This window comes from Arachis ipaensis, chromosome B3, assembly GCF_059453495.1.
Source record: "Arachis ipaensis isolate K30076 ecotype BB chromosome B3, ASM5945349v1, whole genome shotgun sequence".
Classification (NCBI taxonomy): domain Eukaryota; kingdom Viridiplantae; phylum Streptophyta; class Magnoliopsida; order Fabales; family Fabaceae; genus Arachis; species Arachis ipaensis.
Genome location: NC_142438.1, coordinates 1,070,664 through 1,089,690, shown reverse-complemented (window position 1 = coordinate 1,089,690; position 19,027 = coordinate 1,070,664). Strand labels below are relative to the sequence as shown.

The 19,027-nt window shown below is 34.6% G+C and overlaps 1 protein-coding gene, 1 long non-coding RNA gene and 1 pseudogene across 4 annotated transcripts; 1 reads left to right on the top strand and 2 right to left on the bottom strand.

Moving 5' to 3' along the window:
• Positions 1–3,945: 3,945 nt before the first annotated feature.
• On the bottom strand, positions 3,946–9,298 carry LOC107629413 (uncharacterized). Of its 2 annotated transcripts, XM_016332202.3 has the most exons (10): positions 8,165–9,298; positions 7,894–7,996; positions 7,177–7,802; positions 6,830–6,932; positions 5,797–6,713; positions 5,554–5,656; positions 5,352–5,434; positions 4,689–5,201; positions 4,476–4,574; positions 3,946–4,396 (listed from the first exon to the last, which is right to left on the bottom strand). In XM_016332202.3, the coding sequence occupies exons 1-10, from the start codon at positions 9,164–9,166 to the stop codon at positions 4,328–4,330; spliced, it is 3,618 nt and encodes a 1,205-aa protein (XP_016187688.2). In that variant the 5' UTR covers positions 9,167–9,298; the 3' UTR covers positions 3,946–4,327. The 2 variants fall into 2 exon arrangements, with proteins under 2 accessions (XP_016187688.2, XP_016187687.2); XM_016332201.3 differs by having other exon boundaries at positions 4,090–4,396; positions 4,689–5,434.
• Positions 9,299–9,841: 543 nt separating this feature from the next.
• On the bottom strand, positions 9,842–12,692 carry LOC148569636 (uncharacterized). The gene is made up of 3 exons (XR_015907014.1): positions 11,728–12,692; positions 11,176–11,579; positions 9,842–11,095 (listed from the first exon to the last, which is right to left on the bottom strand). It is a non-coding gene; the product is annotated as an uncharacterized LOC148569636 (long non-coding RNA).
• Positions 12,693–13,601: 909 nt separating this feature from the next.
• On the top strand, positions 13,602–15,393 carry LOC107634146 (phloretin 4'-O-glucosyltransferase pseudogene; annotated as a pseudogene). Its single transcript, XR_015907013.1, has one exon. The product of XR_015907013.1 is annotated as a phloretin 4'-O-glucosyltransferase pseudogene (transcript).
• The last annotated feature ends 3,634 nt before the right edge of the window (positions 15,394–19,027 follow it).

Genomic DNA, 19,027 nt, shown 5'->3' with positions numbered 1-19,027 from the left:
AATAAACGGATACCCACAGGGCGGAGACCTCTCCCCCTGCCCCCACCCCGTTTATTATACGGGTACCCGTCCCCGCCCCCCATGGGGAAAAAATTCCCCCCAAACCTGCTCCCCGGCGGATAAATCCCCGCGGATACCCGCCCTGTCGGAAATTTTTGCCATCCCTACTAATTAGTTTAGTGGTTACTCATTTATTACAAATTACTACATGAGAGAAGTTGTGGGTTCAACTCTCACCTTTTTCATTATATACTTAATTTTTATAAAAGAGGAGTGCTAGGGGGCCAGCAATTTTTGTGATTTGTAGCCATCAAATAGCCATTAATGATGATTTTAATGGTGTGAGATTTCATCCAATAGCTCACTTTTCCTTGCTGGTTACATGCTGACCAGAATTTGAAAAAAGTTGCTGGCCCCTAGACTTTTTCTTATATAAAATGTGTGTTATATATAGGGTGCGGATATGGTAGGGTAGGGTACACCCTAAACGCGTACCCTATCCTGCCCTAATATTATACCCATATCTTACTCTTATTAACTTAAGTGTCAGAATGTCTTTACAGGTGTCCGCCGCCGCTGTTTCTTTTGGAGCCGACGTATACCTCATTCATCCTAGACAAAAAAAAACTGACGTATACCTCATCCGTTCCAAACGAAGATAAGCTCAACCTTGGACAGGATGATTTTACTTAATCCCACCATTATCTCTTTTGCTTTGATTTTACCCTTTTTTACATGTCATAATCAATGGCAGAAGAGTAAAACAATCCTCCTCCTCCCCCTTACACCGAAGCCAAGCTGTCAGCTATTAATGAGTCGTTGCGAACAGAAGTTCAGCGGATAGCCAAATTATTAAATCAGAAACAGAACAACCGAGATAATGAGGAGAGCAAAAAAATCCTGGTAATGATGACAACCTACCTCGAAAGCTAAAACTGCGGTGATAGTCACCCCAAAGCTCATCAGACGAGATGCATACATTTTGCGACAACACTATAACAAGGATAGAGAATATCTTTTCCTTAAAAGTGTATTACAACTAAGTTCATAAGTCGAAATACGGTGATGTACTCTCCTTCATTAATAAAATATCTTTACTCTTTTACTCCAATTTTTTTTCATTAGTTTCATTTATCACTATTCCTAATTTATCACGTGTACACGTGAGCCACGTGTACGTGTATATGCCTCAATTTAGCAAAAGCCCACTAATTCCTCAAGTCAATTTGATCCTAAAATATCAAATTAACTAAAATCTCAACACCCCCCAAATCATGAAATTTTTGGATTTGAGAAGAGAGAATTGAAACTGAACTTTACCTTACAATATACTGGGCTTTGTAGAGCTCGTCACTGTGGACGCATGGCTGCAAACGATGTGGCGATCGGAACTCAGAGCGAGAAGTTATGTAGAATCAAAGGTTTAAGTGAGGATTTGCAAATGGAAAGTGTTTTTCGCCCTCTCTTGTTGAACCTCACCGTGTTTGCATGAATGGGGAGAAAGAATGAGTTTAAGCTCATTAAATTTGATGGATTGGTTGGGCCCACGGGTCCGGTTCGTACTCTGTTCCATCGGTTCGGTCCGTTCGACCTAATCTTGAGCCAAATTCTTTAAAATTAGTGTCAAAATTCTTATTTTAATTAGCTCTACCTTATTAAACTATAAAATTTACAGTTCTAACTTCTTTTATTAAAAATTAATTTATTGACTAATTATTCGTTAATTTTACGAGATTTACATCAAGGCCTGGGATATATGTGTGTGTAGATAGTTAATAACTATCTACTCCTAGGGATGTCAACCCTAAATGGTATTAACCGACGTGCAACATACATATATATATATATATATGTGGAATAGTTTTGAACTGCTTTATCTATTATTACCTGTGATGGTATCTATAAATGTTTCTGCTTATTAAATCGAACGCGAAAAAAAAAAGAGATATCCCGCGGAAACGACTACGTTTTAACAACAAAGCAGGCTCATATAATAAATATTAGCTAATAAATAGGGAAGTAAGTTAGTAACACTTAACTTCTAGTGTGATAATGACATACTAGAAATTGAGTCATTACAGTATCAATTCAACAAACCGACACTTATAAATCGGAAGCACTTCAAACAAACCGATAATTATAAGTCGGAGTCAGTCAAAGCGAACTACACCTATAAGTCGGCATCAGTCCAACAAACAATCAACTATAAACTCATTAAAAAAGATATAGGTATAAGCAACACATTTTTCAATGACAAGCTTGTCCAATTATATTTTTAAGATTATCAAGTTGATCTTGGGAACTAATCCTCGTATCCCTGAATTATAACACAACCCCATCTATTCTATATCTTGTCGAGTTATAACTCGATTTTCATAAAATCTCAACCTGCTTCTTTTAAAAATAAACAAGTCAAGTTTAAGATTGTGATATAGTCACTATAACTAAGGCGACTACAAGTTATAATTCAGAGATTACGTAAAAAAAATGTTAGGTTTTCATGACTCATAACTTACCTACACACAACTCAGTTATTATATCTATAACTCAGCCGTTACAACCAGCCATTATGACCTTGGTAACTATAATGTTTGAAAGAAAAAGATATTCATTACATATCCATCATTTACTATTTTTATTTTTATTTTATTTTATTTTCTACTTTATTTTACTTCTAACCATTACTCTAAAGATTTTTACTATCAAACTTTTTTTCCGAATATTACATATTGGAGCCTAATTTTCACGATTCTATTATTTATTATAACTCTCAAATTTTTTTTACCTTATTTATTATTTATTTACCTCAAGCTTTCCTCTCTAACATGGTTATTATTTTCTAAACGTATCAAATTGAATTTGGGAGCTACTACTATTACTACGATTCCAATTTATAGCTCAAAAACTCAACTTGTCTTATTAAAAAATACACAGGTCAAATTTAAGAATTGTGATCCGTTAATTATAACTCCACCCAATTATACCTATAAATCAGAATCCAAGTGAAATAAAACGTGATTTATTTTTCAATTAGAGATGATCTTGTCCTTAATAGAACCACTCCGAAACAAATTAAGGTCGGTTACCAAAATATCAGGAAAATAGCTCAACCACTCCGAAAAGACAACACTCTATAAATATAAAACCCTAACAACGTAAAAAATATACGCTATTCACTTTGAATAACATTATACCCATCTCTTACTCGGACTAACTTGAGCGTTGAAACGCCTTTGCAAGTGCCCGTCACTACTATTTCTCTTAAAGTCCACATATACATCATCCATCAACTTTAGACAAATCGGGTTATACCTCTCTCAAGACTTATCAATACATACACGAATTTTTTATTTTTAATATTGGAGTGGTAGTGGTGTTTTTTTAAAATATGGATTGTTGGGGTATTATACTCAAATGTGAGATCGTTTAATTAGAGAAGCAAAAATCGAACCATCCGATTTATTAGAGGTACAGAAATCAGACCGTCCAATTTCTCGAGGTACACAAATCGGACCGTCCGATTTGTGGTAAAAAAAAAATTTAGGTACAGAAATCGAACCCTCCGATTTCAGTACTTAGTACTTACACAGTTTTAAAAAACACCAAAAATTACAATGTTAAGGTATATCACCACTTCTACTTCCATAACAAAAAAAATTAGCCTACATACACGTATGATCAACTCATTTTACGTAATATATATTATACTATAATTGATATATGAAAAATTAGGATTTTGATCCTCTAAATTTTCAATTTTTATTTTAGAGAATTATTTTAGAGAATAAAGTGTGATCTCTCATTTTTGAATGTTATTTTTCTTATATTTTTTCTTGATTCCATCTATAAAATAAATAATGAGAAATTACGCTTTATTTTCTAAAATAAAATTTAAAATTTAAAAGATTAAATCCAAAAAATTAAGCTCAAACAATACAACCCATATCCATATAATTAATTATAGGTAACCCATTAATTATAAGCATAATTTGGTAGTATCACGTACAATATTTATCTACACGTCAAACCTAAACGTCTTTCTAACCTCTAAAGATTAACATTTGAAACTTGGCCAGTGTCTTCTTGTCAAAATCGCTATATAACAGAACCAGTAAGATTGAAAAGTTCCAAGTTGCAAATCAAAATATATTCACAACTTCAAACAATAAAAAAGAACAATAGGACTAAATAAAAAAATTACACGACGATACTAACTAATTTCTCTACTGCATACCAACAGAACACTTCCCCTGCAGTTTGATTTTCCAAGATTAGCCTCACACATGCAGAAACAGAGTTCCAAGCTCAGATGTAATGAGACACCTGTTTATCTGCGTGCCTCAATTACCTTTTGCTCAACATGATCTGAAAATCTAACCCTTGGGCGCTGCAAGTTCTGCACAAATATAGCTGATATAAACGAGATGTTCAACTGGAGTATCCAATTTGGGATTTGGTTATAAATATGCACATACCGAGATTCTACAATGAATGTTAAGATCATCATTCATCTGGCTAAACCTGTCTTTTGCAAGTTGCTCTGCAACTAATGCTTCCCTGCAGGCTTCTTTCACCTGAAATATGTAGATGGATAAATATGTAAAGGCATCAGAAACTGCATGTCATGGGGAAGATAGTGATCAAGTGAGTAAAGTAGAGATATAAGATATCAATATTGTAGCACTCACCTGGCTTCTGTCAAGGATAGGATTGCCGTTGACACTCTCCGTGGATCTTTCTAATATCTTTCTTAAATGAGATAGTTCCTTTATAAGGTCATGGGCAACCTCTTCGGCATCTAGAAACTGATTTCTAGAGAATTCAAATGCTCTTTCTGCATGAAGGTGAAAAGAGGCACAATTCAAGCATGAGCAAAGCCCTCTGCATCCTCTTGGACTTCTTTTCAAAATTCCCCTTTTGAAGCTAGTGGTAGAGACTCTAGGTTGATCCAAGAACGTTGCTTGAGACAAACTCTGACATCTACATGTTTCCAAAGGCTTCTCCTCCTCATTAAGAGATGTCGGGAAAGAACTATTTCCTTTAACTTCAGAGTAAACCGATGGTGCAGGTAACACAGACGCAGCCTCTTCATCTCTGGTGATAGCCATAGGGCCATAGGGTATGATTGGTGAATCTATGTTGTTATCAGAAATCCGTGGACAAGGAGAGCTTTCCGGCTTGCAGTGTCCATTTGATACAACCTGTTCATCGTGCAGTTGAATCACTTTGCATGAATTGCGTGATGGCTTATATTCAGGAACTTCAAGTATTGGGCTTGAACTATCATTATTTAATTCACAAGGACTGCCCCTGCAACGTTTTAATGGAGCACAACCAGTTGGATCACATACCGGAGTTGCTTGCATGTTTGAATATGAGCTTGTTTGATCCAAGAGCTTCTGAACTTTTGGGCAATGATCACTCTCAGTAGCACCTAAAATATTAAGATCATCAAAAAGTTAGTTTCTAACTCATAATGCAGTAGCCAATTTTGCCAAGAGAGATATTTTCATATCAGCTGACTGAGTATAAAGAATTAGACCCAACACTTACATGAACTATCTTTCATGGTATTCGAGAGATAAGGAAGCAATCTTTTGTAGCTGTAACTTGCTGTTTGCTTCAACAACTCCATATGTGAGCAACGATTTATAACCTGTTTTTGAAACCACGTAATTGAAAAATAAAATTTATATTCACACATGGGATAGGGGAAAAGGTTTTGTAATCAGTTTCATATAGTCTAGGGACTAACACTCTGCAGGGAAAAACAAATACAAATGAAATGACACTCACCAATCTCGTCTTAATTTCAGAGCTATTTCTGGCTTCATGAACTTGATTAGCATGTTTATCGTTTTTTCCTTTTGAAGGCATCCTTGCACCATAAACTATGCCTTTCAGAACACTTCCTGCTTTCTGGCTCCCAGCACCATGCCCCTCCATGTCTGATTTTCCTAATATAACTTTCTCCGGTGACGATCTGGGCCCTTCACCTAAAAGACTGACATGATTCAAAACTACAGCGTTGTCACTACTGCAAATTTTGTGATTTGTTTTTTCTTTATCTTGCACATCTGGCTTATTACGATCCAATTTTTTTACACTCTGACCTTCAAGAAAATATCCACAAACAGTCTTGCAATTCTCCAGACTTTCAGACGGTTTACCTTCATCATAAGCAACAGATGGTCCTTTTTCTTTACTAGAATGATGCTCAAATGTAAGATTAGAGACATTACAGTCAATACCAAGCACATTTTGAGCTTTGGGTGGTGACTCACTATTGTGTTGTTCGCAGGATATATTTTGCACGTGATTAACACCTTCACAGTGTAAGCCCATTACTGAATGCGGATCAAACTTTGAGACACTCAAGCATTCGTCTTTAGGAACTATCTCAACTTTTTCAATATGTTCATTTGCAGAGGGAAAAGATAAACATTCATGAACCATTTCTCTTGCATCGAGCTGCATCGGCAATTCAGGCAACTCTTGGGAAGATGTCAACTTCGGCTGGTTACCATGACATAACTCATTGGTAGAATCTACTAATATATTGCTCACCACTTTGTTAGATTCAATTGTATCATGCCTGGAGCTATCGTCTATATTGTGTTTGCTGATAGATGCTCCTTGATTTTGAGATAAGAGAGGAAATTGTATTTTCCTGGCAGTATCCACCTCATCTTCTTTAGGATGCGTCTGGTGATCTAATATTTATGTGCAACATAAAATCAATAGCTCAATTAGCACTCATAATCTGTAATTGATTTATTTAATGCATTATAAATTAAATGATACGAGTAGTCGAAAACACAACAATTACCACGTTCGTCTTTAGTGAAATCCATTAGAAAAGGAAGCAACCTTTTGTAGCCAAATGAACGTGGGTTTATGAAAAGTTTCCTGTGCAAATTTGATCTAGGTACCTGCATAGACATCCCAAGCTTAGTTATTAAAATGACACAGATAGGGAAAAAAGGAAAAACATGCGTAGGAGGTGCTACAAACCCAACCAACTACCAAAATAAAATTTCTAAACATCTCGATACACAAAATCGTCAAAGTATTTCAACAGCTAAGGTTCTGATCTAATTCAATTGAACAGCAGAATTTGAATTTAGTAAAAAGCTGTAACAATATTTGAAAATTGAAAGCAAGATAGATTCTTACAGATTTACTCTTAATAATAGAATCTTTTCTCATGTCGGCCTTCTGAGAAAAACCTTCAACAGCATTTTCCTGATTACTTTTGCTCATATCCATAGCTTCGACATTATACATATTCTGAGCATTGCTCTCTAATTGGCCTAATTTATTGATCTCTTGCTTGTCAAATGTATCTGCATCAGGTGGAGTTGTTAGTACACATTCTTCATCAAACACGGCAAACTGCTCCACGGTACAACTACCATCATTAGCAGCGATGACATAATCAGGTTTACTGCCCTGCTGCTTTGAGTCTTCCTTATCATTGCACGGAGCATTTCCAACTTCTTTTACGGACGGCACAAATAAACACTCGCTAGTCAAGCCTTTGCTATGGAATTGCATATCCAATTCAAGTGAGTCTGGTGATGATGTTAATTCTGACCCATTACCATGAGATAACTCATTAACAGGAGCTACCACAGCATCATCTTCAGAAACAATAGATGGCGTAGATCCAAGCACGGAGCAACTATCGATCATACGTTCAAGTTTAGACGGTCCTTGACTTTGATATGACAAAGAAAGTCTTGAATTGTTTCCATCCATAGCCCTCTCATCTTTCGGGCAATGACCCAATTCTTCCTTAGCTACAAAATTTTTTAGCCAAATTAGTCATCAACTAAATCATGATCTAATTCAGTTAAAATGACTCGTAAAACATTGGCACAAAGGAGTTACCAGAATCATCTTTCATTATGTCCATTAGATATGGAAACAATCTTTTGAAACTGACCGAACCAGGGGCTTTGAACAACCTCCCCTGGAAGCGTGGTCTAAGCGCCTGCATAAATCATAAATCAATTCCACGGTGACATAGGTTTAGCTACAAATTAAAATTAACAAAAGTATAGTTTTGAACAGTAATCTCACAATAATTTACACCAACAACAAAATGCCCAACACACAAGATACATTTAAAATGAAAATGTAAAACATGGTAGGTCCTTACTGATTTGCTCTTGAGAACAGAACCATTCCTCCGGCTATCGTTTTCGCAAGAACCCTCGCCTGCATTTTTCAAAGCATTTCCAGCTAAAGGCATATCCTCGACTTGTTTCCGTTGCTTTCCTTTAACCTCTGTGCTGGCGCGTATCTCAGTTTCGGGTGGAATCATTTGTAGCAATTCTTCCTTGGATTCTTCAATTTTCTCCGAAGAAATTCCTTCACTTCGCTTCTCATCTTGCGATTCAGTTTTCCCCAAATCAGAACTCTCGCTCGCGTCGTCGACATACATGTTACTATCCTTATCAGATCTATACTCGTTTAAGACTAAACTTAAAATTGAGTTCACCTCATCCTTCTTCTGACCCTCGGACCAAAACGCCTTCTCCAAATTACCATTCTCTCCCACCAACTTCGAACCCTCTCTCTCAGAACAGCTTTTCTCCAAACTCGGTTTCGCCCCAGACCCTAAATCAGCCATTCCCCCACGACTGCTGTCGGAATCAACACCACTCCCGTTGGCAAACATATCCGCCGCCACCAGACTGGAGCAGGCGCCAACGCTCGATTGCGGAGAATAAACTCGTCTTGTTCGAAGGTCCTTCATCAGAACCCGAGACAGCTCACTGTCGCCACCTGTGGAAGAAGCTTCGTGTCTTAGTTTCGTTTTTTTCTTAAGATCCTTAAGGAAAACCATGTCGTCGCCGCCGTTGTTGTCATCGACGCTCTCCGATAGTCGAATCCTTGAAGTAGGGCACTGGGAAGGAGGAAGTGTGGCCTGGTAACGGAAGTGGGTGCTTTGGGGATCAGGGCAGAGGAAACGGGATCGGGTGCTTTGGGGATCAGGGCGGAGGAAACCGGAGCGGCTGCGGTGAAGGAAGAGCTGGGATCTGCTGCGGGTGAATGTATCAGAACGTGAGGAAGGAGATGGATGGTTACGCTTGCGAGTTGCAGGGATCGCCTTCATGGTGGAAGACGAGCTTGCAGCGTGGGAGAAAAATGGCGCCATTTTCTGAGTTTAGTGTATATATAGGCGGAGCTACATGGCGGGAAACGAGGGCTCTCTTTTGGCGGGAAATTTTCTTTTCCTCTTTTTGTTTTTGTTTTTCTTCCAAATTTTGCACTTCCTTTTTTTGACCGAATCTTGATGTGGATTTGGGTGGGAAGACAAAAAGGAAAAGATAGAGGTTGATTATATATGAATATATGTATAATTTTAGTATTTATATACATAATAATTAGTTATCTTTATAGTAATACAAATAGGTATATTGACATAGCGCTCATAAATTGAGTTTGAAAATTTATTTATTTAGGTATTGTTATTAAAAAAATTTTAAATTTTATTTATAAATTATTATTTACTTAGGTTGTTATTTTTTTTATTTTTAAATAAATTTTCTTAAATTGTTAGGTATTTAGTTTTTAATATTGTTGAACTAATTATTTGTTTAGGTGTTGTTATTAGAAATTTTAAAAAATTATAAATTATTTTTTGTTTAGGTTGTTACTTTTTAATTTTATTTATAAAATAGACATTTTAATTTTATTTCATTCCTTAGTTTATTTGAAATTTATTTGGATACAGAAAATGAATTCGATGTATTTTTGTTGATAATTGAGCCTTTTTTACTACTTGTTTAAATCTGAACTGATTTATTTATATTAAAATATTGTAGGGTATAATTTTTCTTAAAAAGTTGTGTACAGAAAACTGAATGAGCAACAGAAGAAGATTATTGACAGCTTCAAATGTGCTACTTTGGTGTCTTTGACAAAATCTGTGACGGATATGAGTGTTGGAGGGGATGAGAACTTGCTAAAATTCAAGACGACCGCCGTCCTCTTCGTCCAAAAATGCTTCTTGTTGCTGACATAATAAGCACAATCTCGAGTCTATAAGCCACTTCTCCTTCATGTGGAGGCAGTCCGACAATGTAATTAGACATCTCATGTGCTGAGCTTCCTGATCAAAGAGATCAAACTCCAGAGAACAGGAGACAAATTTTCAATTGATGGCTGCGTCTTTCTCTTAATGATAATATATTTCCATGAAACGAAGTTCCCTGATCCAAAAGTAGATGATGCTTCCGGACCATCATAGGTGGCGTACTGGACACGGAAGAGACTGGTCGACCAGATTGCATTTAAGACAAATAATAAAATAGTAAATAAAAAAAATTATTTTTCTTGAAATTTCGGTTCAAGTGTTTCTAAATTATTCTGCTAACTAAATAAATTTCTATTTTAGGGAATTGTGAAAAGAGCAGAATTGAGGGGAGAGAGAAAGAAGAAAAGAAGGAGAAAACGAAGAAAAAGAAGAAAGAAAGAAAAAAAGAAATTTGTCATCCTGCATTCGTCTTCGGAAAAAAAAAAATTTTTCTGAATCTGGGTATACTTCTCACCATCACTTATTGAAAACTATCTATTTATTTAAAATTTTATATTGTTAGTTTAACAAAATTTTTGACTCAAATAATAAGCACTGGCATTTCACTTGGCTGCTACTGAGTCGTAAGTAACCGCAAACTTGTTGAATATTGAGTTGGAAACTTGTTCTCCAACTTCGTATACTAAATAGCCTAAAGCGGAGCTCATTAATCTTGTGATGCAATTCATTTTCCCTCTGAATTGTGCTTGGACTTCCCTAAACTTTTGGTGAGTGTACACATGTTGAAACTGAACTTTTATGGAGGATTTTGTTGCATACGGTATGATTGTGTGAAAATCTCTGCAGCATCCGATTCTCTTTCTGTTTGCTCCCTACTTCCGAGGCAATTATCGTATTGTTTGACAAATTGGATAAGTGAGCTGTTCTGGGTAATGAACTTATTAAAAAATGAATGCATGCTCTCGCTCCTTTGGGTGCTTCTCATCCCGGCCCATAAGTGGTGATCCAGATAAATTGGAACCCATATATAACGGTATTCATAAAGATCTGCAAAATACACCAAAATTAGACTATAATACACCCAAAAATATACAATTTACACCCCTGCTAATTTTAAACGTCATTACCTAAAAGGCATTTGTTGTCCACAATACCATACTTCAGCATAAAATCATCCCAATTCCTATCAAATGATTATTTGGTATGAGAGTTCCAAATAACTTGGCTCATTTCTTGTTCGATTTTTGTGTGTCCCTTGTATCCATTTAATTTGCTTGGAATCTTCTTTATGATGTGCCAAATACACCTACGGTGAATTGTTGTGGGCATACAAGCCTCGATATCCCTTTGCATCGATGCACATTGATCGATGAGAATCCCTTTTAGAGCATTTCCTCCCATGCAACGAAGCCAACATTGAAATAACCTTTTGAATGATTTAATATCTTCGTTTTTCATCAAAGCGCATCCAAGAAGTGTTGACTGACCGTGGTGATTCACCCCGACAAAAGAACTACAAACCAGATTATACCTGAAACAGATTACGACAAAATAGAATTAAAATCAACAAATACACCCAAATAATGATCTTATACACCAAAAAACTTCCAATATACACCTCTGCAGCAGATTCATAAAACAACATTAATTCAACATCATAAACCAGAACAGCATGTTACCTTTTTGTATTGTAGGTGGTGTCAAATGAAATAACATATCTGAAATACTCACAGGCAGCTCTGCTCCTTGCATTCGCCCAAAAAGCAAGCTTAATGGACTGATCGTCCTCGAGTTCAAGCTCGAAAAAGAAATTATGATTCTTCTCTTTCATTCTTAATAAGCATTTCCCTAATTCTTTTGCATCCTCTTGTTTCGAAACATTCCACACTTCTCTAGTGATGTAATTCCTCACGTCTTTTTCGATAAAATTTAACTCGCGGTGACCCCGGCTGCTGCAACAAATGATTGGAAAGTTTTGCTAGGTCTGATACCGGCTTCCTCGTTATTCTCTATTGTACGACGCATGGACATGCTTAGTTTCCTGTATTGTTTGAGCATCTGTGCTTGATCTGAACAGCAAGGATGTGAATGACGCAACACGACCTTTGAAATGATCCAAACACCAATATCATTCAACACGTATATATAAATTCTTGTAGGACAATTTAAACCAGCTGAGGGATTTGTCTTCTCGGTCAGAGATATTTTTTATTTCCATTTTCTCTCTCTGTTACATGTAATCAATTGATTCTTAATTTTGTTTCTCTTCTTATTTGTGCTCCAAACTCTTGTAGAAAAACCTGCAACCTTCGAATAATCCTTGTAGAATTTTGCAGCATCTTCAAGGGTGTTAAAAGTCATCCCGTCCTTGGGAATAAACTGGTCATCAACACTACAGAAGGTCTGTAAAATACACTCAAAATACACCATATTAAAACAAGCATAAACTATAGAATGCAAATACAACTATAAAACTATCATCAAAAATAAGAAAACCAGATTCATGAATCACAACTAAACAGAAACTAAAACAATTCAACTAAAATAATAAGACAATTCACCCTCCATCAGATGAAAAGTCATAAACTGTAAATACACCCAAACATTCCTGAAATGCACTCAATTATTACTGATCTACACGCGAATGTCTGAAATGGACAAAATTATTTTAATTCTAATGACAACTAGTACACTAGATTCAATTCAAACAAGGAAGAATAAACAGCAAATATCACAGGCAAGGTTCACGCATTATTCAGCTACACAATCAAAAACTACTAATTGGATTCAAATTCAGATTCAATTACTAACTAAAACTAAATCACACCTCAGGAACTTCATTGGATTCAGTTTCAAAATCCACTTTACTCTAGTTTAGTTGACAATCTGAAGTTGAATCATCAATTATCTTCAAAAACGATTTCACAGCTTGATGTAAAAAAAATGAATAAACGCATAATGAAAAATCTGAAGTACGTAAATGAAGAAGGAGAAAGTAGAGAGAAACGGACGTAAAAGATGAAGGAGAAGGCAAAGAGAAACGTACGAAAGAGATCGAAGAGAGAAGACAAAAAATTTGAAAAAAAAAAAAAAACGAAATCCTTTCAAAAAAGGAAGTTATATATTTGCGCGTTGATTGAGTTAAAATTTATTAGAAGCGCGTGAAACATACGTACATAGTAGACGCGTTTGAGCGTAACATAAATTAGAGGACTTGTGGAAGAAAATCACTTATATGTCATGTAATACTTTTGAATAAATCATTATTGAAAAAGTTTAGAAGAGCAAAAATTATAAAACAGTTTTATTCTAATTATTTGTGCTAAAAACAAAATAATTATTTAAAAATTTTAATATAATTTTATATATTAATTATAGTTTTAAATTTAATTATTATATCTATATATTTATATATTATTTAAATTTTAAAATTTATTTTTTTTAAATATAATTATCATTGATCGTGGTTATTAAAACTTGTGTTTAATTTAATTTATCAAATATAAAGATTATATTTTTAAAAAGTAAAAATTTACCCGACTAGACTTTGTCTAGGCATGGCCTGGTGGCCGACCCATCATCATGATTGTGCATCTTGGACCACTTTTTCACAAGAATGATTGCATCTAATCCCATTCAAGGAGTGAATACAAGTGAATCATTATTGTTTGTCCACATAAATCTACCACTACCACATGAACATGGTACGCCGCCATCGCCACCACCATTTCCTGGTGGTGCCTTACCCTATACAGGGTCACATAAACCCCGCTCTCCAATTCTCAAAGCGCTTACTCTCTTTCGGCGATGTCACTCTCTTAACAACCCTCTACATGCACCGCCGCATGTCAAGCACCAACTCCTCCACCCTCGGCCTCTCCATTCTTCCCTTCTCCGACGGCCACGACGCTGGCTTCACTGCCTCCGCCAGCTCCGAATACTCCCTCTACTTATCGGAACTCAGGCGCCGCGGCACCGACTTCGTAACCGATCTCATTCTCTCAAACGCCCAACAAGGTCATCCTTTCACATGCGTAGTCTACACACTCCTACAAACATGGGCCGCAGAGGTGGCGCGTGGGTTCCACCTGCCCACGGCGCTTCTCTGGATTCAACCGGCCACAGTGTTCGACATCTTCTACCATTACTTTCACGGGTACGGCGGTTACATCGACGGCAAAACAAGTGACCCTTCGAGTTACAACGAAGCCATCATAGAACTACCAGGGTTGGCACCGTCGCTAGTGCTAGCACCCCGTGACATGCCGGCGTTTTTATTGCCGTTGAGTTCCAAATTTACCCCCGTGATGTTTACGTTGTTTGAAGAACAGTTTCGTTACCTTGACATGGAAACGAAACCAGCAATGGTTCTTCTCAACACCTTTGAAGAATTGGAGGCAAAGGCTTTGAAGGCCGTTGATGATAAGTTGAATTTGAACATGATGCCAATTGGACCGTTGATTTCTTCAGCTTATTTGGACGGCAGAGATCTCAATGACGCTTCATTTGGCGGTGATGTGTTTCATTCCTCCGATGATGACGACTACATTGAATGGTTGGAGTCAAAGGCAGAGATGTCAGTGGTTTACGTGTCGTTTGGGAGCGTGTGTGTTGTGCCCAAGAAGCAGATGGAGGAAATTGCACGTGCGCTATTAGATTGTGGGGGTCCATTCTTGTGGGTGATCAGAGAAAAGGTTAAAGTTGAAGGAAGAGAAGAAGCGGAAGAGGAAGAGTTGAGTTGCATGGAGGAGGTGAAAATGAAGGGGAAGATAGTGAAGTGGTGTTCACAGGTTGAAGTTTTGTCGCATCGATCGTTGGGTTGTTTTGTGACACACTCTGGCTGGAATTCCGTGATGGAAAGCTTGGTTTCAGGGGTACCAATGGTGGCGTTTCCACAGGGTGTAGAGCAGAGGACGAATGCGAAGCTAATAGAAGATGTGTGGAAGACGGGGGTGAGAGTGGATCATCGTGTGAATGAGGAAGGGATGGTGGAAGCTGATGAAATTGGGAGGTGTTTGGATATTGTGATGGGGAATGGAGAGAAAGGAAATGAACTGAGAAAGAACGCAAAGAAATGGAAGTGTTTGGGTAGAGAAGCTGTTAAGGAAGGTGGATCTTCGGAAAAGAATCTGAGGAATTTTCTTGATGATGTGGGAGAAGAATGTCTTCTGAATGAGGGTGTTTTTTTATAAAAAGATGTTTGCTACGATACGATGATAAATTTATACGTACCGATACGTTTAAAATATGAATCAGTAATAACAAGTTAGTGAAATTTATTTTCCACGTCAGCATTTAATTTTTTTCTTTTTTAAATATATATTATATCACCACTTTTATTAATATACCCCTTTAATTAAATAAAAATAAAATTATATTTTTTATTTAATTTTATAAAAAGTCTTAAACATCCTTACTTTATTTGATTAGACAAAAATACCTTTTTAAATCAATCAAATTTTAAAATTCAATTAATCCTAATTTTATAGTTTCAATTAATTTAAACAACAAAACAAAAACATATTAAAAAAAATAAAAATCAATCGTTTTTTGTCTTCTTTAATTCCCCTAATTATTCATCGAAGCAAAGGAAAACATATTAAAAAAATAAAAAATCAATCTGTTCTTCATCTTCTCCTAATATCATTCGTGTTCCCCTCCCCTCTGAAGCACGCCAAAACGGCAAAACCCTAATAATAATTGACTGCATTGATCTCGATAGCTAGCCACCCACGAAATTTAAAGAACCTAAAGAGAAGGAAGACTAAACCACTCAAGTGAGTAAACGCTACGTCTTTCTCCTCTATAGAAGTTGTTGGAAAAGTGTTGATTTTGTTCCTCAACCTTATATCTTGGTCATGGAATCCAGTTCGTTCATAATGATGCCAAGGTGCAAGTCAAAGTTTCAATTCTATGAATTTCTTATACAATCAATTCACTAGAAAAATCATAAGTTAACTCCTCGTTTTTGTTGCGCAAAATTTTCGATTTTGTAGGTCTAAATGCCATAAGAACTTTAAAATGAAGAGGAACCCTCGTAAGGTCAAATGGACCAAGGCATATCGAAGAGTGCATAGAAAGGATATGACTCAGGTCAATTATTACTATTTATTATCAAAATTTATCTTTGATTTATTTTTTTTTATATATCTTGTAATTTTATTTATTGTGGTATGCTTAGGGTTTTAGAGTTATTGTGCTATTGTTTCAGGATTCAACGTTTGAATTCGAGAGGATGCGGAACAAATTGGAGAGATATGACAGGAACCTTATTGAAAATGTGTTTAAGGCCATTCCTAAGATTGATAAAATCAGAGTCATCAAAGAGGAGAGACACCATAAGAATAGGTCCTTGCTTGAATCTTCTATAGGTTCCATAGAGGAGAAAGACGCAGCGTTTACCCAGTTGAATGGTTTAGCCTTCCTTCTCCTTTAGGTTCTTTAAATTTTGTGGGTGGCTAGCAACCGAAATCAATGCAGTCAATTATTGTTAGAATTTTGACGTTTTGGTGTGCTTCAGAGGGGAGGGGGCACGAATGATATTAGGAGAAGATGAAGAACATATTGATTTTTTCTTTTTTTGATATGTTTTCCTTTGCTTCAGAGGGGGATGAATGATTAGGAGAACTGGAGAAGACGAAGAATGATTGATTTTTTTTTTTTTAATATGTTTTTGTTTTGTTGTTTAAATTAATTGAAACTATAAAATTAGGATTAATTGAATTCTAAAATTTGATTGATTTAAAAGGGTATTTTTGTCTAATTAAATAAAGTAAATATGTTTAAGACTTTTTATAAAATTAAATAAAAAATATAATTTTATTTTTATTTAATTAAAAGGGTATATTAGTAAAAGTGGTGATATAATATATATTTAAAAAAAAATTAAATGCTGATGTGGAAAATAAATTTCACGTAGCTTGTTACTACTTGTCCATATTTTAAACGTATCGATACGTATAAATTTATCATCGTACCGTAGCAAATACCTTATAAAAAAGTTAGGAAAAGTTTAGGCAAACAACTTTGTTAAATTTTGGTCAGCATGTAATTAGCAAAGAAAAGTGAACTATTAGATGAAATTTTATACCAATCTCACACTATTAAAACTATTATTAATGACTATTTAATGACTATAAATCACAAAAATTATTAATCCTTTGACATTCCTCAAAAAGTTATTCTATCAACAAATGTTATTTTTTTTAATAAATTATATTTAATTATTGCCGTTTATTAATAATAAAGATACGATTGGCTTTTGGCCCCGATGTAGATCGATGAAATAAACTTCTTACTTAATAAAAGTAAAAGGTGAGGTCTGTAGCGGCATAGAAAAGAGTGCCTTAGGGTAGATAGAGATTGATTTATTAATACTTATTGGATACTTGACGTTTGATAAGAGAATTATGATAAAAGAATAGTTAATTAGCGTAAAAATCGAGTAAAGTATGAAAATTCATTAGAGTATTACTGTAAAGATATAAATGAAATTTAGACACCAAAAATATTTTTTATCCTAGCTCATGGCTAAATAAATAGATCCGAGTCGGGTAGAATCTTTTTTGGCTACAGTTATGGAACCTGGACTTAGGTAAAAAATAAATAAATAAATAAAACAATATTAATAGACCTAAAAATTTCATAAAATTCATAAATATTGATGATAATTTTTTTTATCCCAAATATTAAATAAATAACATCAATTAGTGAAAATAAGATAATAAGTTTACAATTTTTGAGTGAAAAAAAAACTAAAACAAATTTATTCGAATAAATAGTAAAAATAAAAAAATGTTAAATAGATGTTTGAGATAAATTTTTTTAAAATGTAGTTTATACTGAGACATAAACTTTGAATAACTTTTTATTAATTATATATTAATATTGGGGTTTAGATTTTAGGTTTTACTTGTATGATTTTTTTTATTATCATATAAAAAATTTGAGTTTATAATTTAAAATTTAATTTGAGTTTAGCAGACCTCAATTATTTGGATTTAGTTCCAATTTTGATTAAATTTATTTTTTCAATAGTGTCAATTGAAAGTTTTTTTTCCTAATGTACTAAAATTGAATTGTTAAAAATTAAATAATATAATATGAATTCACAATAAAATTATTTTAGATTTATTTGCTTAAAACAACTTTTTTTCTAAAAAATGATTTTTTTTGCCTAACATTTTTTATTATCAAATGACATGAATTTAATTTAAATAATTTGCGTTAGTTTGTAACCCCTTGATAAGTTGGAGAAATAAAATTATTATACTGTAGATATAATCAGAATGATATCCGAATTTTTTAATTTAAGAATTAAAATTGCAACGTATAATTATTTATTGTCTTATTTTTTGTTTATTTTAAAAATTGTAAAGTATAATTTTGTTTGTTATTTTTTTTATAATTTTTAGAATAAACAAATTATACAAGTAAAACCTAAAATCTAAACCCCAATATTAATATATAATTGATAAAAAGTTATTCTAAATTTATATCTCAATATAAACCACTTCATTTAAAAAAAAAATTCATCTCAAACATCTATTTAACAAATTTGTTTTTACAGTTTACTCGAATAATTTTATTCTTTAATTTTCTTTTCTTTTTTCGACTCATGAATTATAAGCTTGCTTTCTCTTTTTACGGACTAATATTACTTATTTTAGTATTTGGAGTAAAAAAAAACAACTTACTATCAAAATTTATGGATTCTACAAATTTTTTCGGCCTGTTGATGTTGGCTTATTCATTTTTTTTGTCCAAATCCAAGGCCTGTACAGGTCTAACATTTTGGTGTAATTCAATTTATATTCTCACAGTAACATTATGTAAATTACGGTATCCTTCCTTCATATCTTTTTATCAAATGCCAAGTATTTAACACTATGTCAACTTCTATTCACTCTTAGTCATCATTTTTCATGCCACCAAAAACATCACCAAAGTAAAACCCCATGCTTAAGTGCAAGATGAATG